This window comes from Periophthalmus magnuspinnatus, chromosome 15 (assembly GCF_009829125.3).
Source record: "Periophthalmus magnuspinnatus isolate fPerMag1 chromosome 15, fPerMag1.2.pri, whole genome shotgun sequence".
Classification (NCBI taxonomy): domain Eukaryota; kingdom Metazoa; phylum Chordata; class Actinopteri; order Gobiiformes; family Gobiidae; genus Periophthalmus; species Periophthalmus magnuspinnatus.
The window spans coordinates 13,530,003-13,547,757 of NC_047140.1; the positions used below are offsets into that span (position 1 = coordinate 13,530,003).

General features: G+C 38.5%; 1 protein-coding gene across 1 annotated transcript in view; it reads left to right on the plus strand.

Annotated features, from left to right (window-relative positions):
• Window positions 1–843: 843 nt before the first annotated feature.
• The window catches only part of fancl (FA complementation group L), a 49,089-nt gene continuing 32,177 nt past the window's right edge, over window positions 844–17,755 (plus strand). Inside the window, exons 1-5 of the mRNA XM_033980190.2 lie at window positions 844–1,106; window positions 1,440–1,498; window positions 2,217–2,277; window positions 3,896–3,952; window positions 6,721–6,818. Of these exons, the coding sequence (XP_033836081.1) occupies window positions 1,020–1,106; window positions 1,440–1,498; window positions 2,217–2,277; window positions 3,896–3,952; window positions 6,721–6,818 (362 nt within the window). The 5' untranslated portion in view covers window positions 844–1,019. The remainder of the gene's footprint in view (window positions 1,107–1,439; window positions 1,499–2,216; window positions 2,278–3,895; window positions 3,953–6,720; window positions 6,819–17,755) is intronic.

The window sequence follows — 17,755 nt, forward strand, 5'->3', positions numbered from 1 at the left end:
TTCTGGAATATAGAATTGTCTATATTCTGCTTGTCTCCACTGAAGTGTGGGTCAGATCTGTGGAGAAGTGAGCCCACACATATCAGAGTGCATATAGCAAATAAGCAATAACACCCATAACTGAATACAGTACATGCGATCAACGATCAGACAGGATCTCATTCTGAAACCTGCACTTGAATTCCACATTACAAAATTACCCCACTACTAAGCATTAGTTAAAACATTTTACTGATTTATAGCCTACATTTTGTCAGTGTAGTTACCTTGTCCATTCTCCCTTCCATTCTCCCAAGAGGGACACTAGTCTACTTTGAATCAACATTGATGATTTAAATTTACATTTTTAAAGTAATATAAATTACTATGAATGGACAGAGACTACAGTGACTATATAAGGTTAAATAAAAGCATGATAAAATATAGTGTTGGTACAGTGTATGTCTGCTAATTTTTATTTTAACAAAAATTATATAGATCATTCCAAATACTGCTGTTATGATCTAGTCTAGGCTAGGAAAAAAGAAAGAAAAAAAAATCACAAATACAACTTCCTCCCCTTTTATACTCCAATGATAACCTCGTGTAGGAAAGATGGAGATTTGTAATTGTTTTTAGCAACCTCACTGCACTTTTATTTATCCCACCTTCTTAATTTTGACATGTTCATTCAAAAAAAATTAATCCATGCACGTATTTTATAGATCCGCACATTTTAGTGCATTTAAGCAGAGAAAACAAACTTTATAGAGTCTGTGCTTTTTACCTAATGTAGCGCTAAAATCTACGTCATTACGTTGGCTATGACGTAGCACGTTTTTTTGTTTTCGTGGCGCGACCAGGAAGCGATGTAAACACGCGAAAACTTCGCGAAAAAAGTCTCCAAAACTAGCTAAGCGCGATTATTTCTACTGCACAGCGCGTATTTTGCACATGGAGTAATATACAGCACCCGTGTGTGTGTAGATGTCATGTATTAAGACATTCTCGTCCACTTTTCCACACCTTATCTCAAAGTCATGGACAGTTTATTGGTGAAGGACAATCCGCTGCTTCTGCCTATGAACAAGGAGAGGACTGTGTACGATGGGTTTATCACTGTTCAGGTAAGGTAGCATAGACCTGGTTGGTAGCTACCAGTCGATTTCAAAGCACAGAGAAACAATTTCCGCATACTAAATCTATACATTTTACGATCAAGCCCCCCTCACTGATGTGCACCAAATTCATCTTGGAGCAGATTTGTAGTTGTGTAGAGTAATGTACTTGTAGCAGTGTATGTCTATGCTGCATCATTGGTGGTTATAAATATAGTTGTCTACTGACTAATGGCATTATGGCCACTTTACCCTTGATAATAAGTCTGCTTTTAACTGCTGCTTTGATTGACTGAGTGCTTAAGATTCAATTGTGTGTGGTTGTGTGTGTTTGTTTTTCAGGATCAGGACTTCAGATTGAGGATACTGCTGCCTCCAAACCGAGACATAAAACAGGCCAAGTACAACACTATGTATTTTAGGCTACTTATATCGGATAGGTTTGCCGATATATTGGGCCTATATTTGCACTTTTTAGTGTATGTCTTGGCCTTAAATTTGCAGCAAACACCAATTTTGGTCAACCTGCTGCCTGAAAGTTCACACAAAGCTTTATTTTAACACTTAACACTTTAATGCAAAGAAATTATTGCACTAAAGGTTTGTGGCAAGAAAGGGCTGTGGACGAGTTTGTAGTACATTTAAATTTCATAATCTGGGCCCTACTAGGGATGCACTGATCCGATACTGATATAGGATATTGGGGATTTGCTAGATCGGATATCAGCTTCGAAAAATATCAGTTCAGCCGATATCCTGGTTGGATGTATTCATTAATGTAATAAGACTATTTACTGGTAGTAGTTGGCCCAGAAAGTCTCATAATGTTTGAATATTTATTTATACAAATTTGTTCAGTTCTGTATTATTTAATTTTTATTTTAAGGAAATAAATGCTGTTAGTCTCTTTTTTATGGATTCTAAGTGGTTGGCGTTGGCAACAGTCATGAAAAAAACATATCAGTTGATCTACTTCTTTTAACTATATGCATTTGTTAGATACTTTAAAATATATGAAGTTGTACACCTAATTTATTTAATTGTAGTAGTAATTATATGCAATTTGTGGCTAGTGGTGAAACAGTAAAGTTAAATCTGTACTGTTAATCTCTTTTTCAGACTCCACTGCTGTTGGCAGCTGAAACACCTGTTACGAGGATATGAGGCCATTCTCAAACAGGTGAAGGCTATTTCTAACAACAAATTTGAGCAAAGAGCATAGGGTCTTTTGAGATGGGTTGTTCTTTGTAATAAACATAAGTAAATAATCACTTAACAATCAGAAGTATATTCCAGTATGATGAATATCAGCAGTTAAACTCAAGGATTTTTCAGCATTAGGTCAAAAATATGAACAGTTTTTAGTAAATTTAATTGCATGATTGTATGAGTTTTAATTAGTGTTTAAAACGGGATCTCATCCCCATGCACTATCAGGAGGAGGGTTGGACCAAAAATTCTAAATAAATCACTGATAATCCTGGTTAAGTCCCAGTTTAGTTCTGCCTTAGTTACATGTTTATTCTTAGTTTAGTCTCTGGTTTGGGCTTTGTTTAGTCCTGGTTTAGTCCTAGCTTAGTTCAAGGTTTAGTCTTGGTCTGGACCTGGTTTTGTTCAGATTTTTTCCCCTGCTTTTGTCTTGGCTTGGTTTATGAATCACTCCCGACAAACTAGTTAGTTGGATCTTCATGTCAGAAAGCCATATGTACAAATTTACTACAAATTTGAACAGAGATGCCATATATTAACCGAAGCCTCTGTAGCTTTCAGCTTTCTTATTTTTGCTTCATCACTCCTTTCTCATCTCTCTCCCTCCCTCCATTCTTCCCTCATCCCTTTTCCCCCTCTCTTTCTCTCTCTCTCTTTGACACTAATATTTGTCCCTGTTTAATTAACGCGCCGTGGTAAATGTGCGTATTTGTTGTACGGGTGCCCGGAGGGTGATTTGGTGGAGATTGATACTGCTCCTCAGGCTCCAAAGTTCATTATTTTCACAGCCTTTAAGCGATCGTTAATTATTTAGGCCAGTGGCAGCCTCCATTAATCAAAAGCATGTGTTTGATTTGAATGGCTGCGTGCACTTCATAATGGACTGTGACGAAGAGGAGAGATTCTCAAATGGTGGGACGCAGGCTTAATATGGGTTGTGTTTTGTTTAATTTGTTATCATTTAGTTATTTGGTCATATTTTTAAGCTCTAATGGGGTTAAGACTAGTGTTGTTACAATACTAAAATTTCACACTCATTTTCGATAGTAAGGAGTAGACTCGATACTCAATACTGATTCCGATACCACACTGATAATAAAAAAAACACCATTTAGATAATAGATGTGATTTTCAACATTAAATCTTAGTACTTTCTTTTATTTTACCATGCAGTCTTATATTTCTGTAATCTCTCCACCTTGGTCCGCCTTGGTCCACCTTTAATCTTCTGCATTTGAATAGTATATTTGAGTAGCTGGAAGATTAGCCTATTGTGTGTTTTTGGTTGATGAAAACTTAACATTATATTATTAAAGCATGTACTATGCATTTGCTAATGTTTTCATTTACTTTCCTTGACACAGAAAACCTTAAAGATTCTGACTATAATAGTGTCAAGTTCTCACACCTTAAGTTAAAATGCAGTTTTGTTATGTCTGTCAGTATAAATGTGTGAAGATGCATTGGTTTAATGCTGTAATGGCCAGGGGATCCTGTAAAGCTTGATATATTGTGTAATTCTCCTATTGAAGTAGAATCTGTCACCTCGATGAGTTAAATCACAGAGTTTTTTGTCTCTTGTGTTCCAGAGGCTGCAGCAGTCGTCAGATCTGGGCTCCTTCCTCCTAGAGCTGAAAACTGTTCTGGTGAGAATCAACAGGTCACAATGACACTGGGGCTGCATTCACACTGTTATACGAACCAGGACTGAACCAGGACTGAACCAGGACTGAACCAGGACTGAACCAGGACTGAACCAGGACTGAACCCAGACTAAACTGGCAGTAAACTGGCAGTAAACTGGACCTAAACTGGGACTGAACCGGGACTGAACCGGGGATAAGCCAGTACTAAGCCAGTACTAAGCCAGTACTAAGCCAGTACTAAGCCCGTACTAAGCTAGTACCATAACGGGTCTGCACCAGGACCAAGCCAGGACCAAGCCAGGACCAAACTAGAAGCGTGAATACAGACTAACACCTGACTGTGTAGCAGTGTAGCTAACACCAAATCTAACACTGTCAGTCTAACAGGGCAGAGGCAGAATACATCATTGTCCACTGTCACTAACAGCCTCTGTACTTCCACTGTGTTATCACAAATACACATCACTTGATTACACAGAGGGGACGAGAGTAGGCAAAGATTGTACTCAAGTAAGAGGACTATTTCTTAAAAATATTACTTAATTAGCAGTGCAAAGTAGTGGTAGTAGAGTAGTAGTGTTGTTAAACTACTACTCAAGTAAAAGTAAGTAAGTGACATTTGATTTATAATTTGAAGTTAATGTAACTGGCAGAACAAAATATTAAACAAGTCAAAATCTGGTGTTTTCAAAGGATAGATGGAAAAATTAGACAAACTAAATCATATCTGATGGAGCGGTGCATGAAACACACATGTTCAAATAATTTCATATTGCCTATCCTGTAAATCCTGATATATTGTGCAATTATCTTGTAATAGTTGATTCTCTTATTTTGATAAGTTCAATTACACTGTCAATTGTGCAGTGCCTGGGGACCCATCTCCAGATCTTGACCTATGACCTTATCTTATTTTGCTTTATTGTTAGTTTTTGCATGATTTTCAAGAGACTTACAATGATATTTAGGACAGCTTTATTGTGTCTCCAAGGGAATTGGCCTACACAGGCTGCCAAATAAAAAAATAACACAGAGCCCTCTTCATCCCTCACCCTCAGTCCTTCTCTGCACTTTCTTTTTTCACAGTTTTCACGTTTTTTTTAACACTATGTTCCAAATTATTATGCAAATGTCAGAATAGCCTCTCAAAGCTGCCGTTTGGATGTGAACTGCCTCCCGCCCTCATAGATCTTTCACTTGAGGATGCTCCAAAGGTTCTCAGTAGGGTTGAGATCAGGGGAGGATGGGGGCCACAACATGAGTTTCTTTTCTTTTATGCCCATAGCAGCCAATGAAGCCTTCCTTGCAGCATGAGATGGTGCATTGTCATGCATGAAGACAATTTTGGTACGAAAAGCACGGTTCTTCTTTTTGTACCATGGAAGAACGTGGTCAGTCAGAAAATCCGCAGAGGTCATTTTCGCACCTTCAGAGACCCTAAAGGGGCCGTTGAGCTCTCTCCCCATGATCCCGGCCCAAAACATGACTCTGCCACCTCCTTGCTGACAACGCAGCCTTGTTGGGACGTGATGGCCATCCACCAACCAACCATCACTCCATCAATCTGGACCATTCAGGGTTGCATGGCACTCATCAGTGAAATTGAAAATTATAAAAAAAAAACTGCATAACTGCAATCCTCTGGAGGATCATACACCTTGATGTTCGCGGGACTCCAGAGGCATTTCAGCTTCAAATACCTGTTTGCTGCTTTGTAATGGTATTTTAGCAGCTACTCTATTATTAATCTGATGTATTTGTCTGGCAGAAATCTTCCTCATTGTGCCGTTCTGTGCTCTAAATCAGCTACAAATCTCTTAATAGTACAATAATCACGCTTAAATTTTCTTGAAATAGCTAAGATTTTCATACCTTGTCCAAGGTATTCAACTATTTTACGCTTTTCGGCACTAGAGAGATCTTTTTTCTTTCCCGTATTGCTTGAAAACGGTGATCTGCTTAATAATGTGGAACGTCCTTTTTAAGGAGTTTATCCTTTAATTGGACTTGCCCGGCAAACTAATTGGCACAGGTGTCTGAGATTGATTTCACTGACCCAAAGAGCCCTGAGACACAATACTATCCCTGAGTTTCACTGTAAAACAAAAAAAAACAAAAAACCTTTATAACACTAAAACACAATTTGTATAATAATTTGGAACGCAGTGTATAGCCTGATGTCATATTTGGTCTTGTAGTGATCGCATACATCTCCTCTTAAACACATATTGTAGGAGGTTTGTGCCCTCACCGCTATCTATCCATTGCCCTCAGTTCTCCTCTGCATTATCTTTCCTCTCTGTTTTAGATTTAGTTCAGTTTTCACCTGATTCTGTATATAGTCTCATGTTAACCCCCCCCCTCTTGTTTTACAGGAGTTGCGTGTACAGAGTTGTCCACAGCACCTCCCCAGCCCCCTCCCTCAGTCCTCCTCTCCACTAATATATCTCTCAGTTTTAGTTTTGTTTTAGCCTTCTGTTGTAGTTTGCCTCATGTTGTTGTTTTACACTCCTCTGTAATGTTATGTTGTAGGAGTTCTTCTCTGCACCATCTCACTTCTCTATTTTAGTGAAGCCTGGTGTTGTATTTAGTCTCATGTTAAATTACCTCTTCTTGTGTCATAGGAGGTGTGTGTACAGAGCCGTCCCTAATCCCTTTTTGTCCCTCGCCCTCAGTCCTTCCCTACTCAGTCTCTCCCTTTCTCACAGTTATTTTTAGGCTGATGTTGTATTTGGTCTCATGTTAACCTCCCTCCTCTTGTGTTTCAGGAGGTATGTGTACAGAGCCGTCCTTCAGCCCTCTCCATCCCTCACCCTCAGTCGTACTCAGACCTCCTGTCTGAGCTGGAGACACTCGGATGGGACAAGTGAGTCAAACAGTACACAATAACATCACACTAGCTGTTATCGCCATTATCTTAACTTGTTATATATTAGCCAGGGTTGTAATCAGACTTCAAAACACTGCTTTTCATATTTAGAAATAAACTATCACATCATCATATCAATTATATATATATATGATAGTTTATTACTTTATAACTTTATAATTATATATGGTCCCAGTATCAAAATACATTTCATTATGTATATATATAAAAAAAAAAAAATGAATTTGTGATCTTTACTCCAATTTAAGATAAATGTGTGGGCTTTGCTATGGTTTTTAAAAAGTAAATATAGGCATCTGCAATTATCACTTATCGGCCACTGCAGCCGATATTGTTATCTGCTCAAAAAAATCTGTATTGACCGATTCCTATAATATTTTATTTATTGTGAACAATATTTATATTAAAATGACTTTATAGAAACAGGTCCATTAAAACTGTTTTTGTGCTGCTTTTCCCACCTGTGGCATTTCACTCTACCAAGCAGCAGATTTTCATTTATGTGTTTTCATTGTTGGAAAATGGCTATGCATTATTTTTGAGCCCTACAAGTGTGACCCAGTACCTAAACTTTTAAAATAATTACAAGTTCAGAGCAATGGCTGGAGGTAGGGGGTAAGTTAGCTAACTAAGCAAACGAGAGAGAACACAGTCATAACATGATCAAATCCTCATATAAATCTATTATGCATATTATATCTCCTTTTAAACTTTAAATAATTGTATACCATCACTTTTGCTCACTGCTTCATACAACACAATAAAATGCAGATCAGATTATTGCTTTTGTAGAAAATGGAAAATGCATCCCAAAAAATTTTTCACTTTCACTCCCATTGCGTTTATTTTATTTAGTCATTTATTCAAAGAAGATCTATTGTTCTTGTGTCGGCTATATACTTATAATCTGTGCTTATCACTGTGCTATAATTTGTACATTTTAAATTGCAATATTAATCTAAAACAACTTAATAAAAGAAACAAGTCTGCTGACTTCCGCATTAGAAAACTGCAGTGCCGAATGGGACCTGATATCGCCGTAAACATCATCACAAAAAGTCTGCAGCTCTGAAGGATAGCTGCAGATCATGCTGGTATTTTTTTCATTTGTACCAAGCAGTGGATGTGAACCGGTGACAGTGAAAATGGGGGCAGTTAAAAGGTCGGGTGAGTAATTGTTGAGGGTAAACAACTATCATGGTTAATCTCTGAAAGTCGAGCTTTCAGAATAGGTCTGCTTTCAAGGTTTGGTCACTTGCAGATACTTTCTGACCCAATTTTACCCCATTAAATTTCCACACCTTGAATAATAGTGTAATATAGTTAAAATAGCTTCCCTAAAATGTAGACCAGAGCAGTTATAACACATTTTGGAGCTTATCATCCTAACAGCACGACTCATTGATAACCCAGTGATAAGCACACTTTATCCCGGACCCTTCTTACCAGCTGTGCCCTGAAATGAGAGCCACGGCTTCACACGGGGGCGGCCATTTTGGCTCAGACACACTTGACCTCATTCCACCAATAATTAACACACACCTCCAACCAATTAGCTGACCGCAGAGAGGCTCGACCAATCAGAACTCGGGACCAAAGCTAAAATCCCGTAGGCTATTAACAGCGTCCTGGGTTAATTAAGGCTCGAAATGGGAGACGGGTACTTTGGATATACAGTGAGCTCTTTGTGCATTTTCACAATATTTTAATTATACAAAGGGTGGTTCATGGTATAAAGTTTTTGGTCAGTATGTAGGTCTTAGTTTAGAACAGTCTTAGTCCTTGTTATAGACCAGGTTGAGTTTTAAGTATTGGTAAGCTAAAAAAAGGTCTTAAATAAATGATTGAAGGTTTAAAGGCACTGTAATAGATTTTTACTGTCTTAAAACCTTGAACAACAGAACTACTTCAGTTTAAACAGTTTTCAGTGGTCCAAAGTTATTACTCACTTACCTTATGCTTTCAGAGCATCCTAATTGTCTGCTGTGATTTTATAAGCACTTACAACTCTTAGAGACCAGTGTGAAGTTTTGCCATCACTGTAAAGCTAATAACAACTAGCGTGCTAACACACACTTCCTGATTTTTGGACAATAAAATGCTTTATTTATTTTTGACCTCAAGAGCTGCTTATACAATGTCTGTACTGGGACAGACCTTGTATTACTGGTACAGTCCTGGTTTAGGTCTGAATTTGTCTCTTTTGATTCAGTTTACTTCTGTACATATTTCTTCATAGTTTTTTACCCAGTTTTAGTCCTACTCAAGTCCTGATTTAAGCCTCATGTTGGCCGAGTTTAGACCTGGTTTAGTCCTACTTTCATCTCGATTAAGATCTAGTTTTGAGCTGGTGTATTTTATTGATACTTCGCTATAGTAATTATTGTGACAGGCCTAGATGTAGTCAAGTATTTATGACCACAAATATTTACATTCACTAAACTGAGATAATTTCAAATATAGTTTTTCCTCTGCAGTGATGGTGGTCTGGTCTCCTTGTGTCTCCTTCTCTGGTTCTTATTCAACCCAAGAGTCTCCAATTAGCTCCATTAGCATTTAGCTAATATCATAATTGTGGCGCGGGTTGTTAATATGCACAAGTGGAACATGAGTGTAATATTAAGGACTTAATTTGAGCTCTGGGGAAAGAACCATCTTTTTCTTCTTTAGACTGGATATTAAATGTAAGAAGTCATTTTGTGAACAGGTGTGTGTGTTATGGTGATGGTTACGTTCTTCTGTGGTCACTAAGCCTGAATCATTCTTAATAAACTATGCTCATTATGAAGTAAGTGTTTATTTTTTTGCTTTATTAAGGCTAATTAAGGTGTAGTTCTTATAAAGTGTTACCCATGGGGCTGCCAATCTGTGCCACTGACCCTCCTATCGACAATCACTCATTCACCACATTCATACTTGTCAAGGCAGGTGAAGTGTCTTTCCCAAGGACACAATGCATTGGTTTGGTCGCACTTGAACTACTGACCTCAGACGAACTGAGCCACTGCCGTAACTGTCATAAAACATATAAACATTCTGTTCTGCAGAAATCGCAGATAGATCTGGAACTGGACCATAAAGGCCTAACTTGGGATGGTCAAACTACATCGGCCCCAATTCACTTTCTATTGAAAAAACATCACCCCTCTGTTTTTAACTGCTGCTGTCAGGCTCGTCATTTTGGTTTTAAAATGTTCATATTAACCTGCTCTACATGATTCTGGGTCTGTTATTTTGTTATTTTCTTCATAAATCAAGATATGAACATTAATAACAGACCAATGACCTGCCGTCTTTGGACAAAGTCGCTCCCGCACGTGTTGGTAACAGGTGTGATTGACAGTTGCTAAGTGCCCACTCCGGATAAACCAGTGGTGCAGGCAGGAAGGGGCACCCTCGCTTCTGATTGGCTCTTTCATATGATACGTGCTGTCAGAAGTCCAAATATGGAACTCTCCTCCAAATTTGCCCCCATAACTGCTAGCCTCAGTGGCTAACTTTGGTTGACTCAGGATACAATTCCAGACCCGCTAGTCTTTGTGAAGTTTTGTGAAAGCGTGTGGTTCTGGCTGGACAGGTAAGTAGACTATGGGTGTGTTCTCACTGGTCAGTGTTGTGTCCAGGTTTGAGCCCAGTTTAGTTCAGATGCAGACTTGGTTTTGTCCTGTTCTAGTCCTGGTTTAATCTTGTTCTAGTCCTGGTTTAGTCCTGGTCTAGTTCAGGTCCAATTTTGATGGCCCATGTGCACGTGAACAAGGACCATGAGAGCTAGTACTGATGTGTTTTGAGGTAAAAATGTTGTTGTTCTATTATCTTGGTTGATGCTGTCCACTGTCTCCCACTCTCCCCCACTGTCCCAACCTCTGGTGATGTGATCAGACACAGAGTCCTGCTGAGCAAAAATTCAATTAAATTTAAACTGAATTATGGACCAAACAGGAGCAGTTTGTCAACGTAATGAGGCATTGTTTCCAACAAGCTGTTTTTAATCATTTCTACAGTTTAGACTTTAGATCATAGATGCATATATTGACTTTAATGAAAATAATAATAATAAATGAATAAATAAAACAAACCTGCAGTGCCTGAAGTAATATTTGTGGACCTTTGTGGTTAATTTACTGTATGTAGCTTGCACTGTAGCTAACGCTGATTAATGATTGGCTGCAGGTGCTGGGCTTTAGGTAGTGACGATTCAGATCCAGATTCAGAGTCCTTTTAGGTTCAAACCGACTGGATTTCAGTATTGAAAACTGGGAACACAAAGAGGGAACACAAATGTAAGACTCAATTGAGGCTCATTCTGCTTTCTGATGTGTTAATTGTCTGTTTGAGACCTTGAACTTCAACCCTAAACATGTATAGGCAGGTTTTAGCATAATTTTATATATATATTGGAATACTGTAATTGTCAGTATTGTCTATACCGTGTGAAGAGAAAACCATTGTAATTTTTTCTTTGTTAAATGTAAAAACCTTTACAACAAAACACACAAATTGTCTTTACCATTATATATTTCTGTTGATAACATTCACTAATACCAGTCAATGTCAATGCATAAGTCAGTGCCTTTTCAATTAATTCTTCATCAAGCAGTGGTTTTCTGAAATGGTTTTACACCTCCTCCTTCCCACTCTCCCTCATTAGCATAATGACTAATAACTCTTTTTCTTGTGTGCGGCTGCGGTCTGTTCACATAATGAGCTCTCAGGGCTGAGTGCTGCTAAGGTTTAAAGTGGAACTCTTGAGATGGACGCGTTTCAAGGGGCTCCTTAAAGACGAAGCGCATGTCACTATAGCGCTAATACAACACTGATACTTAACAAGTAAATGAAGGCATGGTTTAGTTTGCTCCCATGTTCAGATGGGCGTGATTGACGAGGGAATTAGCCAATCAGGGACAGAGTCTGTTCATATCAAAACTTCTGCTTACAAGGAAAAAAGAACAAAACAAAAAAATATCACTGACTGAAAAAGATTTATGCATTGAAAATATTCCAGTATTCCATATTCTGTTTCTATGGAATCATGGAGGTGACGTGCCACCTCAGAACACCTGGCATTGTTGTTGTAATGAAACTAAAATGTACTAAGGAATAGACTGGATATTCAGTACCAATTCCAACACCATGATAATAATAAAACACTCTCTTTATTTAGACATTATAATGTATCCATACCTGCTCAAATGAGTATCTAGTTTTGATACTAGTTTTAATATCAATTAGTATCTGATTTTTGATACTTTTAACAACCCTACCTGGCATGTTTATTTACCTTCTTAGTCGATATAGTTGATATAATAATTTTACATGTTTTTAGAACAGTAATTTCATTTTTATTATTTCTTTTCTAAATACCTCCCACCTTCATTTGTTCTTTTTCACTATTGTTCATTGTTAATATGCCTTTATGTCTAGTTTTAATTGTTTCATTATTTCTTATGAATCAGCTCTTGTAAATTGCAGTTTAATTTGACTGAAATGATAAAGACATGATTGTGAATGGTTTGGTGATGTCCTCATTTGCTGTAGCACTCCCTGGACTCCACTGGGGACATAATTATCAGACGGACTGATCTAGATCTCAGACATGGCTGTTTTTAGAATAGATTATCTCATTTGTATTAATATGTGTTGAGTTGTGCCCCTGTCCCGAGAGGAAAGACGCGACTGCAGACATATGTACAAGAAAAATGGACTTTATGTGAAGTGAAGGCGCTTGTTTTCGTAAATGTAAACTGGACCAAAACCATGTTAACAAATGTCTCTTAATGGACTCCTTATTTTTAGTTGAGTAATAGGTAAATATGCAGTCATTTGTAATGGGGACAGGTCTAGGCTGGGTCAATATAAGATTTCCCTATGGATTTTAAAAAGAGGACGGTCGCTTGGGCAAAACACTTTTCATGGGCCTATATTCTGCAGAATATATTGTTTATAGCTATTAAACAAGTTATAATGTAAATTTCTCATTAAAACATCAGGTATTGTGCTTTTGTTTGCCAGATAGTTATAATCTATGACATCCGTGCATCATTATGTTATACTTGTATTATTTTAAATCACAATATTGGTCTAAAATTACAAGTCCGCTTACTTGTGGGTTAGAAAATAGCAGAATCCAATGGGAGCCATTGTTGTCATCACAACAAAAGACAGCTCTGCCGGACCATGCGGTTGGCTGTTTTTACAGATGGGTGCGCATGATGTTAGCTGCTTTTTTTTTTTTTTTTTGCCAAAATGGCATATGACTATAATGCAAGTATGAATTTATTTATTGCTTGTTCATCTTATTTTAGATTAGGAATGTACCGATTACGATAATAATCATTTACGATACTGTTGCTCTAAGTATCTGCTGATTCCCAATATTATCTGATACCAGTGCAGAGAATGATAACAGCATTTATTTCCTTAAAACAAAATTAGACATAAGCCAAAACTGATCCAAATGTGATCCAAACATTTGGTCCAAACCATAATGCAACATAACTACATAACAGCTTTGTATAAATGAAAGTTAAACCATTTTGAGTCTTTGAGACTCCAACCAATAAATACTCACATCAATCAGTCACCCCCAAATATATATATATATATATATATATATATATATATATATATATATATATATATATCAGATATTTGAAAGCCGATATTTGATCTAGCAAATTTTTCAATATTGACGCAGATACCATATGGGATCGATGCCTCCCTTTTTTAGGTGGAGGCAAAAGACTGTGGGGGCCACCGTCATCATAAAGTATTAATAATGGGGAAACACTGGAAGCCCATTTTGGGGTTTTTTTTTTTGGTATCCAGTTCCCCTCCCATGTGGATCACGTGTCTTAATAGCAACTAGATTATTATGGAGCTTATTACAAATTTGCTGAAAAAAGATACGGACAAGAAAGTAAATCAAAGTAGTGTGCATTTGTGTTACATTAATGTGATGTTAATAATTTTAAATGTGTTTTTCTTTTCATAAGTAAAAAAAAAAACATTTATGAAAAAGTAAAATAATCCTTTTACTTTTATAATTGATAATAAATCCCATTTTAGTGTTCCTCCACTGCTCTACTCCTATAGTTTCTCCTCCCTCTCTCTGTCCCTCCATCTCTCTCTCTCTTCCTTATCCCGCCTCCTCTCTCTTCTTTGCCCCTCCATTCCTCCCTCCCTCTAGATCATATCTCGTACCTCTCTCCTTCCTTCTCCTTCCCTTCCCCTCCCTCTCTCCCTCCCTCTTTCTCTCTCTCTCTCTCCCTCACCCTTTCTCTCGCCTCCTCTTCCCTCCTCCCCCTGTATCATCTCCGTGTATCTTCCCTCACATTTGGGAGAGGAGCAGTTCAAAATGGCTGCTCTCATCAGACTTCACAGTGGGAGGTCTCATGTCCCGCTGTTCCATCTCCATCCCATCTCAACGGCTTTGTTCATGTTTTGTGTTTAACTTTGAATATTGTTTTGTCATTTTAGTCTCTGTAAATTTATCTGACTTATCTGAGTTTCCTATGGATCCCAGAATTAAACGTCAAAAAGAAAACATTATTGACAAAACCCAGTTGTTTCAAACTGCATTGATTAGCATTTTTAAAAATTATTTTTTAAATAAACAAAAAAGCATTTTTTTTCCATTTGGTGATGAGATAGTCATTCAGTTTTTCTCTGTGCTACCGGCATGCATTCATTGATTATCTTAGCCTATTTTAACAACATCAAGAATGTAGAAGAGAAATTACAAACACAAAGGGCCTGTGTAAGCTGCTTATATAGCATAGAAGAGGAAGATTTCCAGCAATAGCCTAAAACCAAATTGACTTTCTGAAGTTATGACGGTGCCTATCACCACTTCCCTGAGGACAGCACTGGTTTTATTGGTTATAACTAACCACAGGACTGAGACTGTGTGTCCACATGGCTACATGGACCAAATAAAACAGACAGCAACAAGAGAAAGTTTAAATAAATGGGCGGACTGGGGAATGGCGTAATGGCACACATCTGGTGTCTGTGCATGATTGTTTCATAGTACACTAAGGGTGCACTCACACTAGCCCCAACCAAACTGTGCTCAAGCACAGATAGCCCCTAAAGTGTTTTGTTTGTCTAATGTGAGGGCAAACAAACTTTGGTGGGTTGTTAATCTTGAATTTGTCCTTCTGAAATGTCTCCTGGACATTGGACATTGTGGAACTATGATTTGTTGATATATCTGATGCGAGCTTTCGTCTTTACCGTTGCTGGAGGAGTCCCACAAGTTCACAGATATAGAGGAGGATGTCACATCTGGCCTCTCTGATAAAATAGAGGGTGTGGACACAGAAATCATAAATAATTTTTGCTTTTGTTTGTTTTGAATGCCTATGTGCAGCTAATAACTAAAATTTGTCCCAAAGCTGAGTAATTTTGTGGAGTCAAAAATGTCTCATTGTGATGAAGGGATAGCTTCATCTGGACTAATCTTTTTGTTTGGGTTCAAATCCAACATTTTCTGGACCAGATTTAGAAAAGCCTTCCTATCCTCCTGCTCATGTCCTAATTGAATTTCATAGTAATTTAGAAAGGCTTCTTTGAGGTCAGTCACAGCTTGTACAATGCTCTTCTCTACTTGTGTCTTTAGACTCAGGTGGAGTTTTAAGTCTCTACTCTCCGGATTCCTCCTGGACAAACAAATATGTCCCATGTTTAGCCTATTTTATGAGATTTAGAAGATCAGGGATACCCAGTAGATGTGTTGTCTGTCTGAGATGATCGTACGAAGAACAGAAGTTGAAAGGGTCATACGACAGATACTATCTCAGGAGGCAACACCCAAGACTCCACATATCCACTGCTTCAGTCAGTGGCAGGCTCAAGGTGACCTCCAGGGCAGAGTAAACTGGAGGCTCTATGTTCCTCCCCATTCTTACATTCTGCTTAAGGATCCCTACTCCAAAGTCTGTCAGTTTGAGCTTCTTTTTGTGATCCAAACACAGACACAAAGTCTACGCAGAGTATTTAAAGCCACAAGGAGCTGCTTGGCCATTGGGTTGATTTCGCTCAGAGACAATGTTGCATTTTTACACTTCTCCATTAAATTCCGCACATTTTGATCAAGCATCTCAAACTCCATGTAGTGGTGTCCTGCAATGGATTTAAAATACTTATTAAATTGAACAATGTTATTCTTGTTCAGGTCCAGACTGCTAATTTCCCAGAGCGTTTAAGGCTCTTTATTTATCACATAATCTGTGTCTCAGGTCATTTTAACTTTTTTCACAGCCACATTTCCTTATTGAGGCCTTTTGTAACTACAAATGAGGGGAGAGGGCATTTTGGTCATGTCCATCAGGTCTGATGTTTCGAATCATCAAATTGAATGGTGCGACATCCATAGATTCCCATTCATTTTGTTACAAAGTTGTCTTGTCTTGCATTATGTGTTATTGATTTATGATACCCAATAGTAATGATAATTCAGCATTTTATATTTAATAAAACAGTGTAACATTCCAGGCAAGGCAATAACATCTCCATGGAGACGAGCAGGTGCGAAGCCCCCACCAGAAAAGTGCACCTTTTAAGGCTCAATTTAGCAGAAAATGGTGCAACCTTTATGCTAATCCCATTTTAACTGTATAAACATAACAAATATATGCTGATATCACATGTCTTAGCAAGGACACCTGCAGTTCATTTTGACATTTCTCTGTGATTAGCTTTGGTGTCATCCAACTATTAGAGAATTTGTCCCTTTTTAACATTGCCAGTTTCCTTGGTCACTCGTCTGTTATGCACTTACCAGCTAGTCTCCTTGGGTGGAAGCATAGTCAGGCTTGATTGGACAATACTAACATGCAGTGTTGAGTGTTCAAGTCACCGGGTCTCAGACTGATGAGCCTCGCTTCCATAGGGCCAGTATGGTACGAACCCTGAGTGTTTCCACTGTATAAAGCGTACCACCCCCTTTTAGGGGTACAAAGCTGACCACTGGAGGTACTACCTCCAAAGGGGTCTGGACCGCTTGGGAGCTGGGACCAGCCCATGGGGGCCGGTTTTGTCTGTTTTTTTGACATCTTAATGATGATCGTTTTTCCAAGAAATGACATGGACGCCGTTACTGGCATATGGATCCATATCCAGTCCCAATCCCCACATCTTTGGGTGTGTTTTCTTAGACCTGTGTCACGCCCAAAGGCCATGGGGGTGCCCCCTCCGTAACTGTTCTGTGCCAAGGTGGCCTCAAGCTAACCATGCCAGTGGAAATAAGGCTATAGTAAATAAACCTCACCTGCCTCACACATCCAGAGTCTCCTGCCTCTCTGCACAACTCTAGGACTCATTAGGATAACACTTATTTTCCCCACTATCACCCACCCTTGGTGTGTGTACAGTCCTCAATATGTTGTAGGTTTCCTTTTATACAGCCAAAAGGAAGAAGGCTGAAATGGAAATGAAATTGCCCAATCTAGACTCCTATGCGCTCTACCTGATTTGTACTGTTTTAAAACTGTGAAAAACGAAACTAGTTTTTTATTCTTTTTACTTTTTTTTTCATGTTAAACGGTTTTCTGTAGTCCAAAGATTTTCCGCACTTACTTTATGCATTCCGAACATTCTAATTACTCACAGAGATTAGTTTGTAAGCGTTTTTCTGTCATGATGTCAGTTTTCCCTGTCCTCCCGTGCTCTCTCCCCCTCCCCTACCTGTGTGTCTGGAGCTGGGTGGAGTGCCTGACTCCTCCCGTGCACACCTGGGGTGCATCAGCCTAATCACCACCACCTGCTGCTGAGTACAAGAAGGCTTGGCAGTCTACACTCGGTGCCAGACCGTCCGCGTGTAAAACGTGAATGTTTCTAGCTAAGCTTTGTTATATGGTACTTTCCTGCAAATGCTCATTTGGATTTATGCACCCTCCAGATTCCTGCCTCTA